The 18891-nt window shown below is 47.0% G+C and overlaps 1 protein-coding gene across 3 annotated transcripts in view; it reads right to left on the bottom strand.

Annotated features, from left to right (window-relative positions):
* Positions 1-1736: 1736 nt before the first annotated feature.
* Positions 1737-18891, bottom strand: part of preb (prolactin regulatory element binding) — a 50732-nt gene continuing 33577 nt past the window's right edge. For 2 of the 3 annotated variants that reach the window (XM_079240929.1, XM_079240930.1), the window contains exons 2-9: positions 17336-17543; positions 16822-16999; positions 11693-11946; positions 11524-11604; positions 11309-11436; positions 11054-11227; positions 10372-10444; positions 1737-2490 (exon numbers count right to left, since the gene is read on the bottom strand). In XM_079240929.1, the coding sequence (XP_079097055.1) occupies positions 2194-2490; positions 10372-10444; positions 11054-11227; positions 11309-11436; positions 11524-11604; positions 11693-11946; positions 16822-16999; positions 17336-17470 (1320 nt within the window). In that variant the 5' untranslated portion in view covers positions 17471-17543 and the 3' untranslated portion in view covers positions 1737-2193. The remainder of the gene's footprint in view (positions 2491-10371; positions 10445-11053; positions 11228-11308; positions 11437-11523; positions 11605-11692; positions 11947-16821; positions 17000-17335; positions 17544-18891) is intronic. The other variant, XM_079240931.1, reaches the window with a different exon arrangement.

Below are 18891 nucleotides of genomic sequence, written 5' to 3'. Positions count from 1 at the left end.
ATGAGGTGTCACAATAAATGTATGAATGACTTAAATTTAACATATTTCTGAGGCTAATTAATATCTCAAAGAACCCCTCATCCATCACCGTCATTCAATCACCCATCTTTGTTTTGTTTTGTTTTTTTTAAATGGTCAAACTTCCTGTCTGAAGAGTAACTGGTTGCTCTGGTCACAGTTGTATGGCTGCAAGGTCTTCTTTCCTTTTGTTTTCTTGGCAACCAAGCCAGTGGGTGCATTACTGCCATCAACTGGTCAGCAGTGTGGACCAGAATTTCAGCTGCAACAACCAAGTGGCAACCATAGTCATCCTTTAGATAATGCAGTAAAAATTAAAAAAAAAAAAAAAAATTAACGAGTTAATAACCAAAATGAATCTTCGCATTCACACGTTTTGTATGATCAGTGATTTGTGCTGTGATTCCATAAAAGGTCCATTGGAGGTTATGATACTGACAGTAATTTTAGCTTTTTCTGAAACAGTCCTTATTATGTAAGACAAACTTTTAACCCAAATATTATCCTAATGTGAGCAATAATGGAGGACTTCTGTGGTCAATATCCAGTACTTGATGCATATTGGCCCTGTGATGGAGTGGTGGCTTGTCCAGGTGTACCCTGCCTCTCATATGCTAATTGCTGGCATAGCCCCAGCCCCCCCCCGCCCGCCACTAAACACACAGCGGGCTCTGCTTTGTGCTACTTTTTCCACCTTCAACTCAAGTTTATCATGACTAAATGAAGTAAAAGAGGCCAGAAAGAGAAAGCTGGGAAGGGATTGCTCTAGGGCAGGGGTGTCCAAAGTTGGTCCACGAGGTCCAATGTATCCTTGTTCCAACACACCTGATTCAAATGAATGTATCACTGTGCAATACTTCATTGGTAGTTGGATCTAATTAACGGGAATCAGGTGTGTTGGATAAGGGACACATGGAAAACCTGCAAGACATCGGTTTTTGGGGACCAACTTTGGACACCCCTGTTCTGGAGACAAGTCCACCTCGGTAAAGAATTGTCTGGTTGGAGTCTGACGAAAGAACAGTGTGGATGTAAAACCCAGTCTCTGTTTGCCTCAGTACTATAACACTAAGTTAGCTCTTTGCCTGTTGTGCAAACGTGCCAACATGTGGTTTATTTGTTCACATTTTCAGCCAGTGTTTATCAAAAACAATGGCATTAAGTGCCTGATGACTGCAAAACGGAGTATACGTCTGGTTCTTTATTTTTGTGTGTTTAGATTCAACTAGCCGCATTTATTTTCGATTAATCAGCTACATAAGTTGGGCTGGTTTCCAGCAATAAAAGTATTTACAACTATTCAGGAACATATCAGAGAAGTAACAGAACAATCAGCAACTGGCCTGGTTTAATTTGATGGACTTTCTGTTCAATAGGAAGCAGTACTCCTGTAATGTCCCATTAGCTAAGAGCTAATGCAGACGTTTGCATTACAATAAGTCTGAGTTGTTGCAAAGTTATTGCTACATTCGATTATCAAAACACTGACTTATCGAAGAGAGTGTTGAAGCTTGCAACGGTGTCATGTAGCGTGCGAGAAGTTGCCAGTTTAACGCCCGAAGTGCTCAAAAGTTGCACATTATCCCTTTAAAAAAGCACCTAAAAAAAATGTAGAAATGTTAAATTTAATGAAATTCAACATTTTGGTCTCAGTCACTTTGTTTTCATGTAAAAGAAGTTTATATAGATTCTGAAACAAACAGTTTGAGATCTTCGTGGCAGATCTGAGATATTACTGTGGAGTCTTCAGTAAAAGCCCTGGTCAGGAGGTCAGCAACATTTTGATGAATTTACATTAATTCTTGTTTGTTTGAACATGTATACCATCAAAATGGACTTAACGTTCTCTTCTGGAAAACAAACAACATAGCTGTTTAAACAGTATTGAAAACAAAAATAAATTCTAGCTATGTTTTCACATTTCTCTGAATGTATCCAGAACACAGTCCTACAGAGTCATTAACCCTTTCAACAGTAGATCATTTCTAAACAGAAATAGAGGAATTAACAGCTATTAATCCAGAATAAATACCACAACGTCTTGGTCAGGATACAGTGGGGGCAGATACCTTGTAGTACAGTTGTAGTACAACATTAACATGTTGGTCTGAGCACTGGCAAAAATAAATATGATTATTTAAATAAATCCTGGAAACAGGTGCTGAAGGAGAAGGATCACCGCCACGACCATAAGGCCACAGAAGAACAGCACCAGCCAGACTGGGAAATATCCTGAGGAATACACCAACAGTCAATGGTCAGTGGTCTGTAGTTCAGGAATTTATTCTGCAGAATGATGATGCCAAACTTACTTCTGTTAGGTATAGCATGAAGCTGGCAGCGACTGTCCACAGCTACACTCAACATGGTCGTTTCGTTGTTCCCTTTTATATTTCTGCCTTTCAGGGAGCCAGGCAGGAAGGCCAAATCTGTCACAACAATACCGTGGGACTCCCGAACATAATACAGCTTCTGCATATGAAGAACAGAAAAATCAAATTGTTCACTCGCTGATTGCTGATCATTAAGTCCGACTCGGTCGCTGATTTCTGACCAGTAAGTCCGATTCAGTCGCTGATTTCTGACCAGTAAGTCCGACCCGGTCGCTGATTTCTGACCAGTAAGTCCGACCCGGTCGCTGATTTCTGACCAGTAAGTCCGATTCAGTCGCTCATTTCTGACCAGTAAGTCCGACTCGGTCGCTGATTTCTGACAAGTAAGTCCGATTCAGTCGCTGATTGCTGATCATTAAGTCCGACTCGGTCGCTGATTTCTGACCAGTAAGTCCGATTCAGTCGCTGATTTCTGACCAGTAAGTCCGACCCGGTCGCTGATTTCTGACCAGTAAGTCCGACCCGGTCGCTGATTTCTGACCAGTAAGTCCGACCCGGTCGCTGATTTCTGACCAGTAAGTCCGACTCGGTCGCTGATTTCTGACCATTAAGTCCGATTCGGTCGCTGATTTCTGACCAGTAAGTGCGATTCAGTCGCTCATTTCTGACCAGTAAGTCCGACTCGGTCGCTGATTTCTGACCAGTAAGTCCGATTCAGTCGCTCATTTCTGACCAGTAAGTCCGACTCGGTCGCTGATTTCTGACCATTAAGTCCGATTCGGTCGCTGATTTCTGACCATTAAGTCCGATTCGGTCGCTGATTTCTGACCATTAAGTCCGACTCGGTCGCTGATTTTCTGACCATTAAGTCCGACTCGGTCGCCGATTTCTGACCATTAAGTCCGACTCGGTCGCTGATTTCTGACCATTAAGTCCGACTCGGTCGCTGATTTCTGACCATTAAGTCTGATTCGGTCGCTGATTTCTGACCAGTAAGTCCGACTCGGTCGCTGATTTCTGACCATTAAGTCCGACTCGGTCGCTGATTTTCGACCATTAAGTCCGATTCGGTCGCTGATTTCTGACCATTAAGTCCGACTCGGTCGCTGATTTCTGACCATTAAGTCCGACTCGGTCGCCGATTTCTGACCATTAAGTCCGACTCGGTCGCAGATTTCTGACCATTAAGTCCGACTCGGTCGCCGATTTCTGACCAGTAAGTCCGACTCGGTCGCCGATTTCTGACCATTAAGTCCGATTCGGTCGCTGATTTCTGACTATTAAGTCTGATTCGGTCACTGATTTCTGACCATTAAGTCCGATTGGGTCGCTGATTTCTGACCATTAAGTCCGACTCGGTCACTGATTTCTGACCATTAAGTCCGACTCGGTCGCTGATTTCTGACCAGTAAGTCCGACTCGGTCGCTGATTTCTGACCAGTAAGTCCGACTCGGTCGCTGATTTCTGACCATTAAGTCTGATTCGGTCGCTGATTTCTGACCATTAAGTCCGACTCGGTCGCTGATTTCTGACCAGTAAGTCCGACTCGGTCGCTGATTTCTGACCAGTAAGTCCGATTGGGTCGCTGATTTCTGACCAGTAAGTCCGACTCGGTCGCTGATTTCTGACCATTAAGTCCGACTCGGTCGCTGATTTCTGACCATTAAGTCCGACTCGGTCGCTGATTTCTGACCAGTAAGTCCGACTCGGTCGCTGATTTCTGACCATTAAGTCTGATTCGGTCGCTGATTTCTGACCATTAAGTCCGACTCGGTCGCTGATTTCTGACCATTAAGTCCGACTCGGTCGCTGATTTCTGACCAGTAAGTCCGACTCGGTCGCTGATTTCTGACCATTAAGTCCAACTCGGTCGCTGATTTCTGACCAGTAAGTCCGACTCGGTCGCTGATTTCTGACCATTAAGTCCAACTCGGTCGCTGATTTCTGACCATTAAGTCCGACTCGGTCGCTGATTTCTGACAAGTAAGTCCGATTCAGTCGCTGATTGCTGATCATTAAGTCCGACTCGGTCGCTGATTTCTGACCAGTAAGTCCGATTCAGTCGCTGATTTCTGACCAGTAAGTCCGACCCGGTCGCTGATTTCTGACCAGTAAGTCCGACCCGGTCGCTGATTTCTGACCAGTAAGTCCGACCCGGTCGCTGATTTCTGACCAGTAAGTCCGACTCGGTCGCTGATTTCTGACCATTAAGTCCGATTCGGTCGCTGATTTCTGACCAGTAAGTGCGATTCAGTCGCTCATTTCTGACCAGTAAGTCCGACTCGGTCGCTGATTTCTGACCAGTAAGTCCGATTCAGTCGCTCATTTCTGACCAGTAAGTCCGACTCGGTCGCTGATTTCTGACCATTAAGTCCGATTCGGTCGCTGATTTCTGACCATTAAGTCCGACTCGGTCGCTGATTTCTGACCATTAAGTCTGATTCGGTCGCTGATTTCTGACCAGTAAGTCCGACTCGGTCGCTGATTTCTGACCATTAAGTCCGACTCGGTCGCTGATTTTCGACCATTAAGTCCGATTCGGTCGCTGATTTCTGACCATTAAGTCCGACTCGGTCGCTGATTTCTGACCATTAAGTCCGACTCGGTCGCTGATTTCTGACCATTAAGTCCGACTCGGTCGCCGATTTCTGACCATTAAGTCCGACTCGGTCGCAGATTTCTGACCATTAAGTCCGACTCGGTCGCCGATTTCTGACCAGTAAGTCCGACTCGGTCGCCGATTTCTGACCATTAAGTCCGATTCGGTCGCTGATTTCTGACTATTAAGTCTGATTCGGTCACTGATTTCTGACCATTAAGTCCGATTGGGTCGCTGATTTCTGACCATTAAGTCCGACTCGGTCACTGATTTCTGACCATTAAGTCCGACTCGGTCGCTGATTTCTGACCAGTAAGTCCGACTCGGTCGCTGATTTCTGACCAGTAAGTCCGACTCGGTCGCTGATTTCTGACCATTAAGTCTGATTCGGTCGCTGATTTCTGACCATTAAGTCCGACTCGGTCGCTGATTTCTGACCAGTAAGTCCGACTCGGTCGCTGATTTCTGACCAGTAAGTCCGATTGGGTCGCTGATTTCTGACCAGTAAGTCCGACTCGGTCGCTGATTTCTGACCATTAAGTCCGACTCGGTCGCTGATTTCTGACCATTAAGTCCGACTCGGTCGCTGATTTCTGACCAGTAAGTCCGACTCGGTCGCTGATTTCTGACCATTAAGTCTGATTCGGTCGCTGATTTCTGACCATTAAGTCCGACTCGGTCGCTGATTTCTGACCATTAAGTCCGACTCGGTCGCTGATTTCTGACCAGTAAGTCCGACTCGGTCGCTGATTTCTGACCATTAAGTCCAACTCGGTCGCTGATTTCTGACCAGTAAGTCCGACTCGGTCGCTGATTTCTGACCATTAAGTCCAACTCGGTCGCTGATTTCTGACCATTAAGTCCGACTCGGTCGCTGATTTCTGACCATTAAGTCTGATTCGGTCGCTGATTTCTGACCATTAAGTCCGACTCGGTCGCTGATTTCTGACCATTAAGTCCGACTCGGTCGCTGATTTCTGACCAGTAAGTCCGACTCGGTCGCTGATTTCTGACCATTAAGTCCAACTCGGTCGCTGATTTCTGACCAGTAAGTCCGACTCGGTCGTTGATTTCTGACCAGTAAGTCCGACTCGGTCGCTGATTTCTGACCATTAAGTCCGACTCGGTCGCTGATTTCTGACCATTAAGTCCGATTCGGTCGCTGATTTCTGACCATTAAGTCCGACTCGGTCGCTGATTTTCTGACCATTAAGTCCGACTCGGTCGCCGATTTCTGACCATTAAGTCCGACTCGGTCGCTGATTTCTGACCATTAAGTCCGACTCGGTCGCTGATTTCTGACCATTAAGTCTGATTCGGTCGCTGATTTCTGACCAGTAAGTCCGACTCGGTCGCTGATTTCTGACCATTAAGTCCGACTCGGTCGCTGATTTTCGACCATTAAGTCCGATTCGGTCGCTGATTTCTGACCATTAAGTCCGACTCGGTCGCTGATTTCTGACCATTAAGTCCGACTCGGTCGCTGATTTCTGACCATTAAGTCCGACTCGGTCGCTGATTTCTGACCATTAAGTCCGACTCGGTCGCCGATTTCTGACCATTAAGTCCGACTCGGTCGCCGATTTCTGACCAGTAAGTCCGACTCGGTCGCCGATTTCTGACTATTAAGTCTGATTCGGTCACTGATTTCTGACCATTAAGTCCGATTGGGTCGCTGATTTCTGACCATTAAGTCCGACTCGGTCGCTGATTTCTGACCATTAAGTCCGACTCGGTCGCTGATTTCTGACCAGTAAGTCCGACTCGGTCGCTGATTTCTGACCAGTAAGTCCGACTCGGTCGCTGATTTCTGACCATTAAGTCTGATTCGGTCGCTGATTTCTGACCAGTAAGTCCGACTCGGTCGCTGATTTCTGACCAGTAAGTCCGACTCGGTCGCTGATTTCTGACCAGTAAGTCCGATTGGGTCGCTGATTTCTGACCAGTAAGTCCGACTCGGTCGCTGATTTCTGACCATTAAGTCCGACTCGGTCGCTGATTTCTGACCATTAAGTCCGACTCGGTCGCTGATTTCTGACCAGTAAGTCCGACTCGGTCGCTGATTTCTGACCATTAAGTCTGATTCGGTCGCTGATTTCTGACCATTAAGTCCGACTCGGTCGCTGATTTCTGACCATTAAGTCCGACTCGGTCGCTGATTTCTGACCAGTAAGTCCGACTCGGTCGCTGATTTCTGACCATTAAGTCCAACTCGGTCGCTGATTTCTGACCAGTAAGTCCGACTCGGTCGCTGATTTCTGACCATTAAGTCCAACTCGGTCGCTGATTTCTGACCATTAAGTCCGACTCGGTCGCTGATTTCTGACCATTAAGTCCGACTCGGTCGCTGATTTCTGACCAGTAAGTCCGACTCGGTCGCTGATTTCTGACCATTAAGTCCAACTCGGTCGCTGATTTCTGACCAGTAAGTCCGACTCGGTCGTTGATTTCTGACCAGTAAGTCCGACTCGGTCGCTGATTTCTGACCATTAAGTCCGACTCGGTCGCTGATTTCTGACCATTAAGTCCGATTCGGTCGCTGATTTCTGACCATTAAGTCCGACTCGGTCGCTGATTTTCTGACCATTAAGTCCGACTCGGTCGCCGATTTCTGACCATTAAGTCTGACTCGGTCGCTGATTTCTGACCATTAAGTCCGACTCGGTCGCTGATTTCTGACCATTAAGTCTGATTCGGTCGCTGATTTCTGACCAGTAAGTCCGACTCGGTCGCTGATTTCTGACCATTAAGTCCGACTCGGTCGCTGATTTTCGACCATTAAGTCCGATTCGGTCGCTGATTTCTGACCATTAAGTCCGACTCGGTCGCTGATTTCTGACCATTAAGTCCGACTCGGTCGCTAATTTCTGACCATTAAGTCCGACTCGGTCGCCGATTTCTGACCATTAAGTCCGACTCGGTCGCCGATTTCTGACCATTAAGTCCGATTCGGTCGCTGATTTCTGACTATTAAGTCTGATTCGGTCACTGATTTCTGACCATTAAGTCCGATTGGGTCGCTGATTTCTGACCATTAAGTCCGACTCGGTCGCTGATTTCTGACCATTAAGTCCGACTCGGTCGCTGATTTCTGACCAGTAAGTCCGACTCGGTCGCTGATTTCTGACCAGTAAGTCCGACTCGGTCGCTGATTTCTGACCATTAAGTCTGATTCGGTCGCAGATTTCTGACCAGTAAGTCCGACTCGGTCGCTGATTTCTGACCAGTAAGTCCGACTCGGTCGCTGATTTCTGACCAGTAAGTCCGATTGGGTCGCTGATTTCTGACCAGTAAGTCCGACTCGGTCGCTGATTTCTGACCATTAAGTCTGATTCGGTCGCAGATTTCTGACCAGTAAGTCCGACTCGGTCGCTGATTTCTGACCAGTAAGTCCGACTCGGTCGCTGATTTCTGACCAGTAAGTCCGATTGGGTCGCTGATTTCTGACCAGTAAGTCCGACTCGGTCGCTGATTTCTGACCATTAAGTCCGACTCGGTCGCTGATTTCTGACCATTAAGTCCGACTCGGTCGCTGATTTCTGACCAGTAAGTCCGACTCGGTCGCTGATTTCTGACCATTAAGTCTGATTCGGTCACTGATTTCTGACCATTAAGTCCGACTCGGTCGCTGATTTCTGACCATTAAGTCCGACTCGGTCGCTGATTTCTGACCAGTAAGTCCGACTCGGTCGCTGATTTCTGACCATTAAGTCCAACTCGGTCGCTGATTTCTGACCAGTAAGTCCGACTCGGTCGCTGATTTCTGACCATTAAGTCCAACTCGGTCGCTGATTTCTGACCAGTAAGTCCGACTCGGTCGCTGATTTCTGACCATTAAGTCTGATTCGGTCGCTGATTTCTGACCATTAAGTCCGACTCGGTCGCTGATTTCTGACCATTAAGTCCGACTCGGTCGCTGATTTCTGACCAGTAAGTCCGACTCGGTCGCTGATTTCTGACCATTAAGTCCAACTCGGTCGCTGATTTCTGACCAGTAAGTCCGACTCGGTCGTTGATTTCTGACCAGTAAGTCCGACTCGGTCGTTGATTTCTGACCAGTAAGTCCGATTGGGTCGCTGATTTCTGACCAGTAAGTCCGACTCGGTCGCTGATTTCTGACCATTAAGTCCGACTCGGTCGCTGATTTCTGACCAGTAAGTCCGACTCGGTCGCTGATTTCTGACCATTAAGTCCGACTCGGTCGCTGATTTCTGACCAGTAAGTCCGACTCGGTCGCTGATTTCTGACCATTAAGTCCGACTCGGTCGCTGATTTCCGACCAGTAAGTCCGACTCGGTCGCTGATTTCTGACCAGTAAGTCCGACTCGGTCGCTGATTTCTGACCATTAAGTCTGATTCGGTCGCTGATTTCTGACCATTAAGTCCGACTCGGTCGCTAATTTCTGACCATTAAGTCCGACTCGGTCGCTGATTTCTGACCAGTAAGTCCGATTCGGTCGCTGATTTCTGACCAGTAAGTCCGACTCGGTCGCTGATTTCTGACCAGTAAGTCCGACTCGGTCGCTGATTTCTGACCAGTAAGTCCGACTCGGTCGCTGATTTCTGACCATTAAGTCTGATTCGGTCGCTGATTTCTGACCATTAAGTCCGACTCGGTCGCTAATTTCTGACCATTAAGTCCGACTCGGTCGCTGATTTCTGACCAGTAAGTCCGACTCGGTCGCTGATTTCTGACCATTAAGTCTGATTCGGTCGCTGATTTCTGACCATTAAGTCCGACTCGGTCGCTAATTTCTGACCATTAAGTCCGACTCGGTCGCTGATTTCTGACCATTAAGTCCGACTCGGTCGCTGATTTCTGACCATTAAGTCCGACTCGGTCGCTGATTTCTGACCATTAAGTCCGACTCGGTCGCTGATTTCTGACCAGTAAGTCCGACTCGGCCGTTGATTTCTGACCAGTAAGTCCGACTCGGTCGCTGATTTCTGACCAGTAAGTCCGACTCGGTCGCTGATTTCTGACCAGTAAGTCCGACTCGGTCGCTGATTTCTGACCATTAAGTCCGACTCGGTCGCTGATTTCTGACCAGTAAGTCCGACTCGGTCGCTGATTTCTGACCAGTAAGTCCGACTCGGTCGCTGATTTCTGACCAGTAAGTCCGACTCGGTCGCTGATTTCTGACCAGTAAGTCCGACTCGGTCGCTGATTTCTGACCAGTAAGTCCGACTCGGTCGCTGATTTCTGACCAGTAAGTCCGACTCGGTCGCTGATTTCTGACCAGTAAGTCCGACTCGGTCGCTGATTTCTGACCAGTAAGTCAGACTCGGTCGCTGATTTCTGACCAGTAAGTCCGACTCGGTCGCTGATTTCTGACCAGTAAGTCCGACTCGGTCGCTGATTTCTAACCATTAAGGCCGACTCGGTCGCTGATTTCTCACCAGTGATTTGACACTCGTACCTGTAGGGAAAAAGCGATGTAGATTGCTACAGATCCAGTCACAGTTCCAAGGCCAAGAAATGTCCCAGAGTCACTGTGAAAGACAAGTTCAGCTTAAAGACTCACAGACACCTTTCTAAACAATACTTCCTCCATCAGAAGAACCAGACAGACAAAACATAGACTTGCATAAAGTGGCTGAAGGACGTAACAATGCCAAAAAAACAAAAGTCAGGGTCAAGCCTTATCTGAAAAATGTGGATTTGCTGAGATACAGTTCCAGTCCCGGTTATGCCATGTGGGTTTTCCCTACACAGCATGTTTACATCTGTCAAGGAAATTCCAATTCATATTTTACATTAATAAATATTTTTGGTCAGAAAAGGGGCAAGTTATACAAGGCTAATCTTTCTTGCCTCCTTTTGTCCATGTAAAAAAATATTAATGTTGCTGTAAAATACTGCATTAAATTGACAATAAAGTAACAAATTCTTGTCACTTTATATTAACAGGAGTAACCCCTGCAGAAAGATCTGGCTGTTCTCTTTAGCCTAGCTATTTAGTTTTTTCTCTTTATTGTATCTGGTGTACATCTGTTTAGATCTAGATCTACGCCACATATAACCCTCTGGAAATAGATGCTACAGGTATTCCATCAGAAAAAAGAAAAAATCTTGGTTGTGCAGACGTTACCATCAGTTACCTAACGGCCAGGCTGGAGACGACCTCAGTCCCGCAGGGAGACGTCAGCATCGGCAGGAAGCTCTTCCCATCCCACTTTGTTAGATAACAGGAGAGGGGCTTTCGCTCTCGTTTGTGGGGGATTTGAACTGTGTAGAGCCTCAGAGCATCTTTTTGGTCCTCTACCTTCCCAAACCTGAAATACAACACAGCTATATGCATCGATATTTGTATTAAGAGCTTTGTTTTTTTCAAAACAATTGTAATAATATTTCACCTGCAAGCCAGATATCGGTAAGACTTTTCATCCAAATGAGGCATGGTTTCATTCCATTTCAAACCCATAGCCAACTGGTTACCACTCCATACACTGCAGGAGAAATCTCTGCCCACCGTCACCAGGTGCTGCATGAAGACACGACATGCTGATGATAAGCAATGAACTCGTACCACTTTTATTTTCACACTCCCAATAAACAACACAGTGGTCACCTTATTCCCTGGACTGATATCCAAGTCTTCAATCTCTCCTTCATGTGCTCTAAAATCAAATTTCTTCTTCAGGGATGGAAACTGGAGGAAACACGGACATGTCCTGGACTGTAAACACAAGGTTCAAAACAAATAAATGAGTATAAAAATGACAAAAGACAGTGTTTACCTCCCAGACTCTGATGTGTCCGTCAGTGCCTCCCGTCAGCAGAAGACTCATGTCAGGACTGAACCGGACCACTTTCTGAAGCGGGTCCTGTGGGTTCAAGTCCGACTGAACTTCAGTGAGTCCAATCACTGTAATTTGATCCGTCTCATCCACAGTATTTGATACGTCTCCGGGCCCTGCGGTTCCATCCTTCTCAGCCTTTTCTCCTTTCCCTGCTCGACGCCGGGTGCTAGTTTGCTGCTCATCATCCCTGGCTGCAGAAATAATGGTTGATTGACTTTATAGCAGATTAAAGAAGTGAGACACAACTTCATATAGAGTCAAAGCATGATTTAAAAAAAAACAAAACACCGCAACGTGTCTGCTGACTGTTTTTACAGATTTGGACATGAAAAGAAAAGTAAGAAGTTGGAACTGCAGGGCTTTTTAATCACTGTTTAATCTTGGACATTTCTCTGAAGTGACCCAGACAGTTTATCTGTGTTATTCTGCTAATGGTCTGTATCAAACGGTCTTTAGGAAGACCAGAGCATAACCCTAAAAACCTAATCTAACAGAACTAAACATGCTCAGTTATCATTATCAGATTATATCAACTATGCATCAAGTATCCCAACAAGAACAGTAATGTGCTTTCCAGCCCTGGATCACCACTGACCTAAAAAGCTGCAAAACAATAAAGAAAGCCTTCAGCAATAAAGACAGGGAGCTATTTTTAAAGTTAACCCCAAAGTTAGCAGATCTAATGACACAAAAGGCCTATTTATGATGGGATATGCAAGTTCATCCCATGTTGCAGAGAAGATCTTCATGTGGACATCTCAGGGTTCATTGCGAAAACAGAAACCAATGGACTGGTTGGAAGACAGTCAGAAGTAGGCTCACTCTTCTCCACCACAAGCAGCAGGTCTGGCTCTTTAAACACACCAAAAAACATTTCTGTCACGGAGAGATCCTCTCTAAGCATCAAGAAGCTGCAGCAGAAACACGTCGAGATGTTCGGAGCGTTGCAAAAAAAGAAAGAACAGCAAGAAACTGGTCGACTTGAAGCTGAACTTAGAAAGAAGGCTACGGAGCATTGCTTAGACAGCGGCTGGTGTCTGAGAGGTGGAAGAAACCAGCCAATAATAGTTTGTTTTCTGTAGTTTTCTTCCTTTTGGTTTGTTTTTAGTCAAAGTAAAACGAACATATGTCGGCAAAAACATAACTTTAAACTACTTCCTGGACAGACAGTTTAAACTGGACATTAATCTAAATGGACCAAACAGAGACGACAGAATGATGTTAGTTTACATCCCACTCTGTAAGCCAGGCTGGGATCAGCCGTGGATTTGCATGTGCACTATTCATTGTGACCGTGCACGTGGACTTGTGCAGGTGTCCTCTCTGCTCCTCTGACCTGGGAGTGCGTTATGATGGGGAGAGGCTCCCACCGCTCGTTCCTGACAGTCACTTCTAAACAAGATGTGCTTTCAGGTCAGTCGCCAAAACCCCAGTAACGTCTCCAGTAACGTGTCCAGTAACGTCTCCAGTAACACCAGAAACGTCTCCAGTAACTCCAGTAACGTCTCCAGTAACACCAGAAACGTCTCCAGTAACACCAGTAACGTCTCCAGTAACACCAGAAACGTCTCCAGTAACGTCTCCAGTAACACCAGTAACGTCTCCAGTAACACCAGAAACGTCTCCAGTAACACCAGAAACGTCTCCAGTAACACCAGTAACGTCTCCAGTAACACCAGTAACGTCTCCAGTAACACCAGAAACGTCTCCAGTAACACCAGAAACGTCTCCAGTAACACCAGTAACGTCTCCAGTAACACCAGTAACGTCTCCAGTAACACCAGTAACGTCTCCAGTAACACCAGAAACGTCTCCAGTAACACCAGAAACGTCTCCAGTAACACCAGAAACGTCTCCAGTAACGTCTCCAGTAACACCAGTAACGTCTCCAGTAACGTCTCCAGTAACGTCTCCAGTAACACCAGTAACGTCTCCAGTAACACCAGTAACGTCTCCAGTAACTCCAGTAACGTCTCCAGTAACACCAGAAACGTCTCCAGTAACACCAGAAACGTCTCCAGTAACGTCTCCAGTAACACCAGTAACGTCTCCAGTAACTCCAGTAACGTCTCCAGTAACTCCAGTAACGTCTCCAGTAACGTCTCCAGTAACACCAGTAACGTCTCCAGTAACTCCAGTAACGTCTCCAGTAACACCAGTAACGTCTCCAGTAACACCAGTAACGTCTCCAGTAACTCCAGTAACGTCTCCAGTAACTCCAGTAACGTCTCCAGTAACACCAGTAACGTCTCCAGTAACGTCTCCAGTAACACCAGTAACGTCTCCAGTAACTCCAGTAACGTCTCCAGTAACACCAGTAACGTCTCCAGTAACACCAGTAACGTCTCCAGTAACGTCTCCAGTAACACCAGTAACGTCTCCAGTAACTCCAGTAACGTCTCCAGTAACTCCAGTAACGTCTCCAGTAACACCAGTAACGTCTCCAGTAACACCAGTAACGTCTCCAGTAACGTCTCCAGTAACACCAGTAACGTCTCCAGTAACACCAGTAACGTCTCCAGTAACGTCTCCAGTAACACCAGTAACGTCTCCAGTAACGTCTCCAGTAACTCCAGTAACGTCTCCAGTAACACCAGTAACGTCTCCAGTAACACCAGTAACATCTCCAGTAACACCAGTAACGTCTCCAGTAACGTCTCCAGTAACACCAGTAACGTCTCCAGTAACTCCAGTAACGTCTCCAGTAACACCAGTAACGTCTCCAGTAACACCAGTAACGTCTCCAGTAACACCAGTAACGTCTCCAGTAACGTCTCCAGTAACACCAGTAACGTCTCCAGTAACTCCAGTAACGTCTCCAGTAACTCCAGTAACACCAGAAATGTCTCCAGTAACACCAGTAACGTCTCCAGTAACGTCTCCAGTAACGTCTCCAGTAACTCCAGTAACGTCTCCAGTAACACCAGTAACATCTCCAGTAACACCAGTAACGTCTCCAGTAACTCCAGTAACGTCTCCAGTAACACCAGTAACGTCTCCAGTAACACCAGTAACGTCTCCAGTAACACCAGTAACGTCTCCAGTAATGTCTCCAGTAACACCAGTAACGTCTCCAGTAACACCAGTAACGTCTCCAGTAACACCAGTAACGTCTCCAGTAACGTCTCCAGTAACACCAGTAACGTCTCCAGTAACTCCAGTAACGTCTCCAGTAACTCCAGTAACACCAGAAATGTCTCCAGTAACTCCAGTAACGTCTCCAGTAACACCAGTAACGTCTCCAGTAACACCAGTAACGTCTCCAGTAACGTCTCCAGTAACACCAGTAACGTCTCCAGTAACACCAGTAACGTCTCCAGTAACACCAGTAACGTCTCCAGTAACGTCTCCAGTAACACCAGTAACATCTCCAGTAACACCAGTAACGTCTCCAGTAACACCAGTAACGTCTCCAGTAACGTCTCCAGTAACACCAGTAACGTCTCCAGTAACTCCAGTAACGTCTCCAGTAACTCCAGTAACGTCTCCAGTAACACCAGTAACGTCTCCAGTAACGTCTCCAGTAACTCCAGTAACACCAGAAATGTCTCCAGTAACACCAGTAACGTCTCCAGTAACGTCTCCAGTAACACCAGTAACGTCTCCAGTAACTCCAGTAACACCAGAAATGTCTCCAGTAACACCAGTAACGTCTCCAGTAACGTCTCCAGTAACACCAGTAACGTCTCCAGTAACGTCTCCAGTAACACCAGTAACGTCTCCAGTAACGTCTCCAGTAACACCAGTAACGTCTCCAGTAACACCAGTAACGTCTCCAGTAACACCAGTAACGTCTCCAGTAACGTCTCCAGTAACTCCAGTAACACCAGAAATGTCTCCAGTAACACCAGTAACGTCTCCAGTAACGTCTCCAGTAACACCAGTAACGTCTCCAGTAACACCAGTAACGTCTCCAGTAACACCAGTAACGTCTCCAGTAACGTCTCCAGTAACTCCAGTAAAAGTCGCCAGATTTATCCAAAACGTCGCCAAGTGTCAGGTGGTGTAAGGATCCACCGTTTGTTGAGGGAGAAAGAGGGAGCGCTTGTTTTGATGCAGTCCAAGTCTGAAATGCGGTACATTCATGGTCTTTTTTTTTTTATTTGACATCGTCGTCATTTGAAAATGGATCGTATACGAGTATGAACGATTAATTGTGCAGCTCTACTGGAAACTTTCATGTCCAACACGTCCGACAGATACAAAGGACATTCCTGGACAAGGAAAGATTACTCTACCTGTGGAACGATGTGAATGGACAGGCAGTGAATCTAAGCTGATGAATGGAAGATTCTAGATGACATTCACAAAGGCTTCCAGAGACGTGGTACAAGCATGGTCCCCTCAGATAACAGCCTTGAACTGAGAGACTATGCAGATTTCTTTTGCAGTGCTGAAGCTGCTGCGTTTCAGATAAAGTCCTGAGAGGTCCTAAATGACTGGACTGAAGATTCTTCCTCCCAGACTGGCTTGCCTGCAGCTCGAACCACAACATGATTGAAATTGAAGGGACATTGTTGTTTGGACATTTCCTGATACACTGAGCTTCTTTCTCTTTATCTCTCTCTTTTCTTTCTGTCCTCTTCCCCCCACACAGCAGAGGCAGATGGCTGCCTGTCCTTGAGCCGGGTTCTGCCGGACGTTTCCTTCCTGTTAAAAGGCAGATATCCTGGACAAACAGATATTCTGCTGAAAGAAAACTGGACGTGTAAGCCAGCTTTGCGGTGTCTTATAAATTCTCTACTCAGGTTTCCAGAAGAAGGCGGCTCCCAAGCCCAGGTGGAGGTCCTGGAGCCTGCCTTTATTTATCTAGGACTTGTTGTCCTTCTATTACAGCCACCAACAGATGTAAATAACAAAAGAGCAATAAGGAGTGTTGTTGTGGTTTTTACACATTTATATTGTCTGATTATTCCTCTGATAATCACAATGAAGACATCTAGAATCCCTAACTTCCATTGGAGATGTGTCGATAGGGCGGTCCTTTTCTCCGCTGCTGCCCAGCAGGACGGTGGACTGAGCGGAAGCTGTGATCTGATCAGAGAATGTGACAGAGCCAGTCTCACCGTCTGGTGTCTTTCTGCAGCGTTTATAAGACAGGAGGCAGCAGGTCCCGTCCTGTCCTGCAGCTATAACCCCGTTGGCCACAGCCATGTTCATGGTAGCACGCGTGTCAGTGTCATGTGAGTGAAGGAGACTGGTGCTGTACTGGTTTTCTCCCACCAGATGAAAATCCAGGAAGTGCTGAAACACACAGAAGTGCTGGATGGCAGATTTAATCATTTTCATCTCACTCCTCTTCATGGAGTCATGGATCTCAGCAGAAGCCCTGCAGGCTGACATGAAGGTTCTGAACTTCCCACCAGCTTCAAGCTGCAGATTAAATATGTAATTCAACGTATTATCTTAACATCTTATCATTCATGGATTTAAAGTTGCCTGAACTTCATCACAGCAATGATCTTTAAACATTTAAAGGGAACAAGGAAAATTTTCAGCTGCTGCAGAACCAAGAGTTTACTTTCTACCCAACGTTTGGTTTATGCCGTCAGAAACCCGCAGCTGATCTTCAGGACTCACCACGGCGTTCTTTATGCCCGTTTTAGAGGCCCCCCCGCCTCCCGCCGTGATCACCAGCCCTGTGCTGGGGTCCACTTTGATGCTGTAGAGTGGAAAGGGGGCTCTGTACAGATCTGGTACCCTCCTCTTCCTCATGGTTCTGGATGGAAGTTCTGCTTTAAACTACAGCAATAGCAGCGTTGATCTCCTGCAAAGACGGCTTCTTCACCTTCAGCAGCAAAATATCAAACATTAAATAAAAACATTTACTTGGTCAAACTGTGGGCTGTAGAACTGAACTTATTGGCATAGAAAATGATAACAGAAAAGCATGGCAGAATACACGATGAACTGCTTCAATGTTAAATACATTTTATTGATATTTTATCTGAGAATCCGCAGCAAGAAGAAAACCATGAATTCCATTCGGTCTCAGTTTATCTTCTCATCACCGGGTCAGATGGGCTTCCTGTTCCATCTCTTCTACTGATATTATGTCTACATGGCCCTGTCTACACGGGCCATGTAGACAGGGCCATGTAGACATGGCCCGTGTCTACATGGCCCCTGTCTACATGGCCCGTGTCTACATGGTCCGTGTCTACATGGCCCCTGTTTACATGGCCCCTGTCTACATGGCCCCTGTCTACATGGCTCCTGTCTACATGGCCCGTGTCTACATGGCCCGTGTCTACATGGCCCCTGTCTACATGGCCCCTGTCTACATGGCCCCTGTCTACATGGCCCCTGTCTACATGGCCCGCCCCTGTCTACATGGCCCGTGTCTACATGGCCCCTGTATACATGGCTCCTGTCTACATGGCCCCTGTCTACATGGCCCCTGTCTACATGGCCCCTGTCTACATGGCCCCTGTCTACATGGCCCGCCCCTGTCTACATGGCCCGTGTCTACATGGCTCCTGTCGACATGGCTCCTGTCGACATGGCTCCTGTCTACATGGCTCCTGTCTACATGGCCCCTGTCTACATGGCTCCTGTCTACATGGCCCCTGTCTACATGGCTCCTGTCTACATGGCTCCTGTCTACATGGCCCGTGTCTACATGGCCCGTGTCTACATGGCCCCTGTCTACATGGCCCCTGTCTACATGGCCCGTGTCTACATGGCCCCTGTCTACATGGCCCGTGTCTACATGGCCCCTGTCTACATGGCCCCTGTCTACATGGCCCCTGTCTACATGGCCCGTGTCTACATGGCCCCTGTCTACATGGCCCGTGTCTACATGGCCCCTGTCTACATGGCTCCTGTCTACATGGCCCCTGTCTACATGGCTCCTGTCTACATGGCCCGTGTCTACATGGCCTGTGTCTACATGGCCCGTGTCTACATGGCCCCTGTCTACATGGCCCCTGTCTACATGGTCCGTGTCTACATGGCCCCTGTCTACATGGCCCCTGTCTACATGGCCCGTGTCTACATGGCCCCTGTCTACATGGCCCCTGTCTACATGGCCCCTGTCTACATGGCTCCTGTCTACATGGCCCCTGTCTACATGGCCCCTGTCTACATGGCCCCTGTCTACATGGCCCCTGTCTAAGTGGTCCGTGTCTACATGG

Source organism: Telmatherina bonti, assembly GCF_933228915.1.
Source record: "Telmatherina bonti genome assembly, chromosome: 5".
Taxonomy (NCBI): Eukaryota; Metazoa; Chordata; class Actinopteri; order Atheriniformes; family Telmatherinidae; genus Telmatherina; species Telmatherina bonti.
Note: the sequence above shows the minus strand (reverse complement) of the source record. Positions and strands in the feature narration are given on the sequence as shown.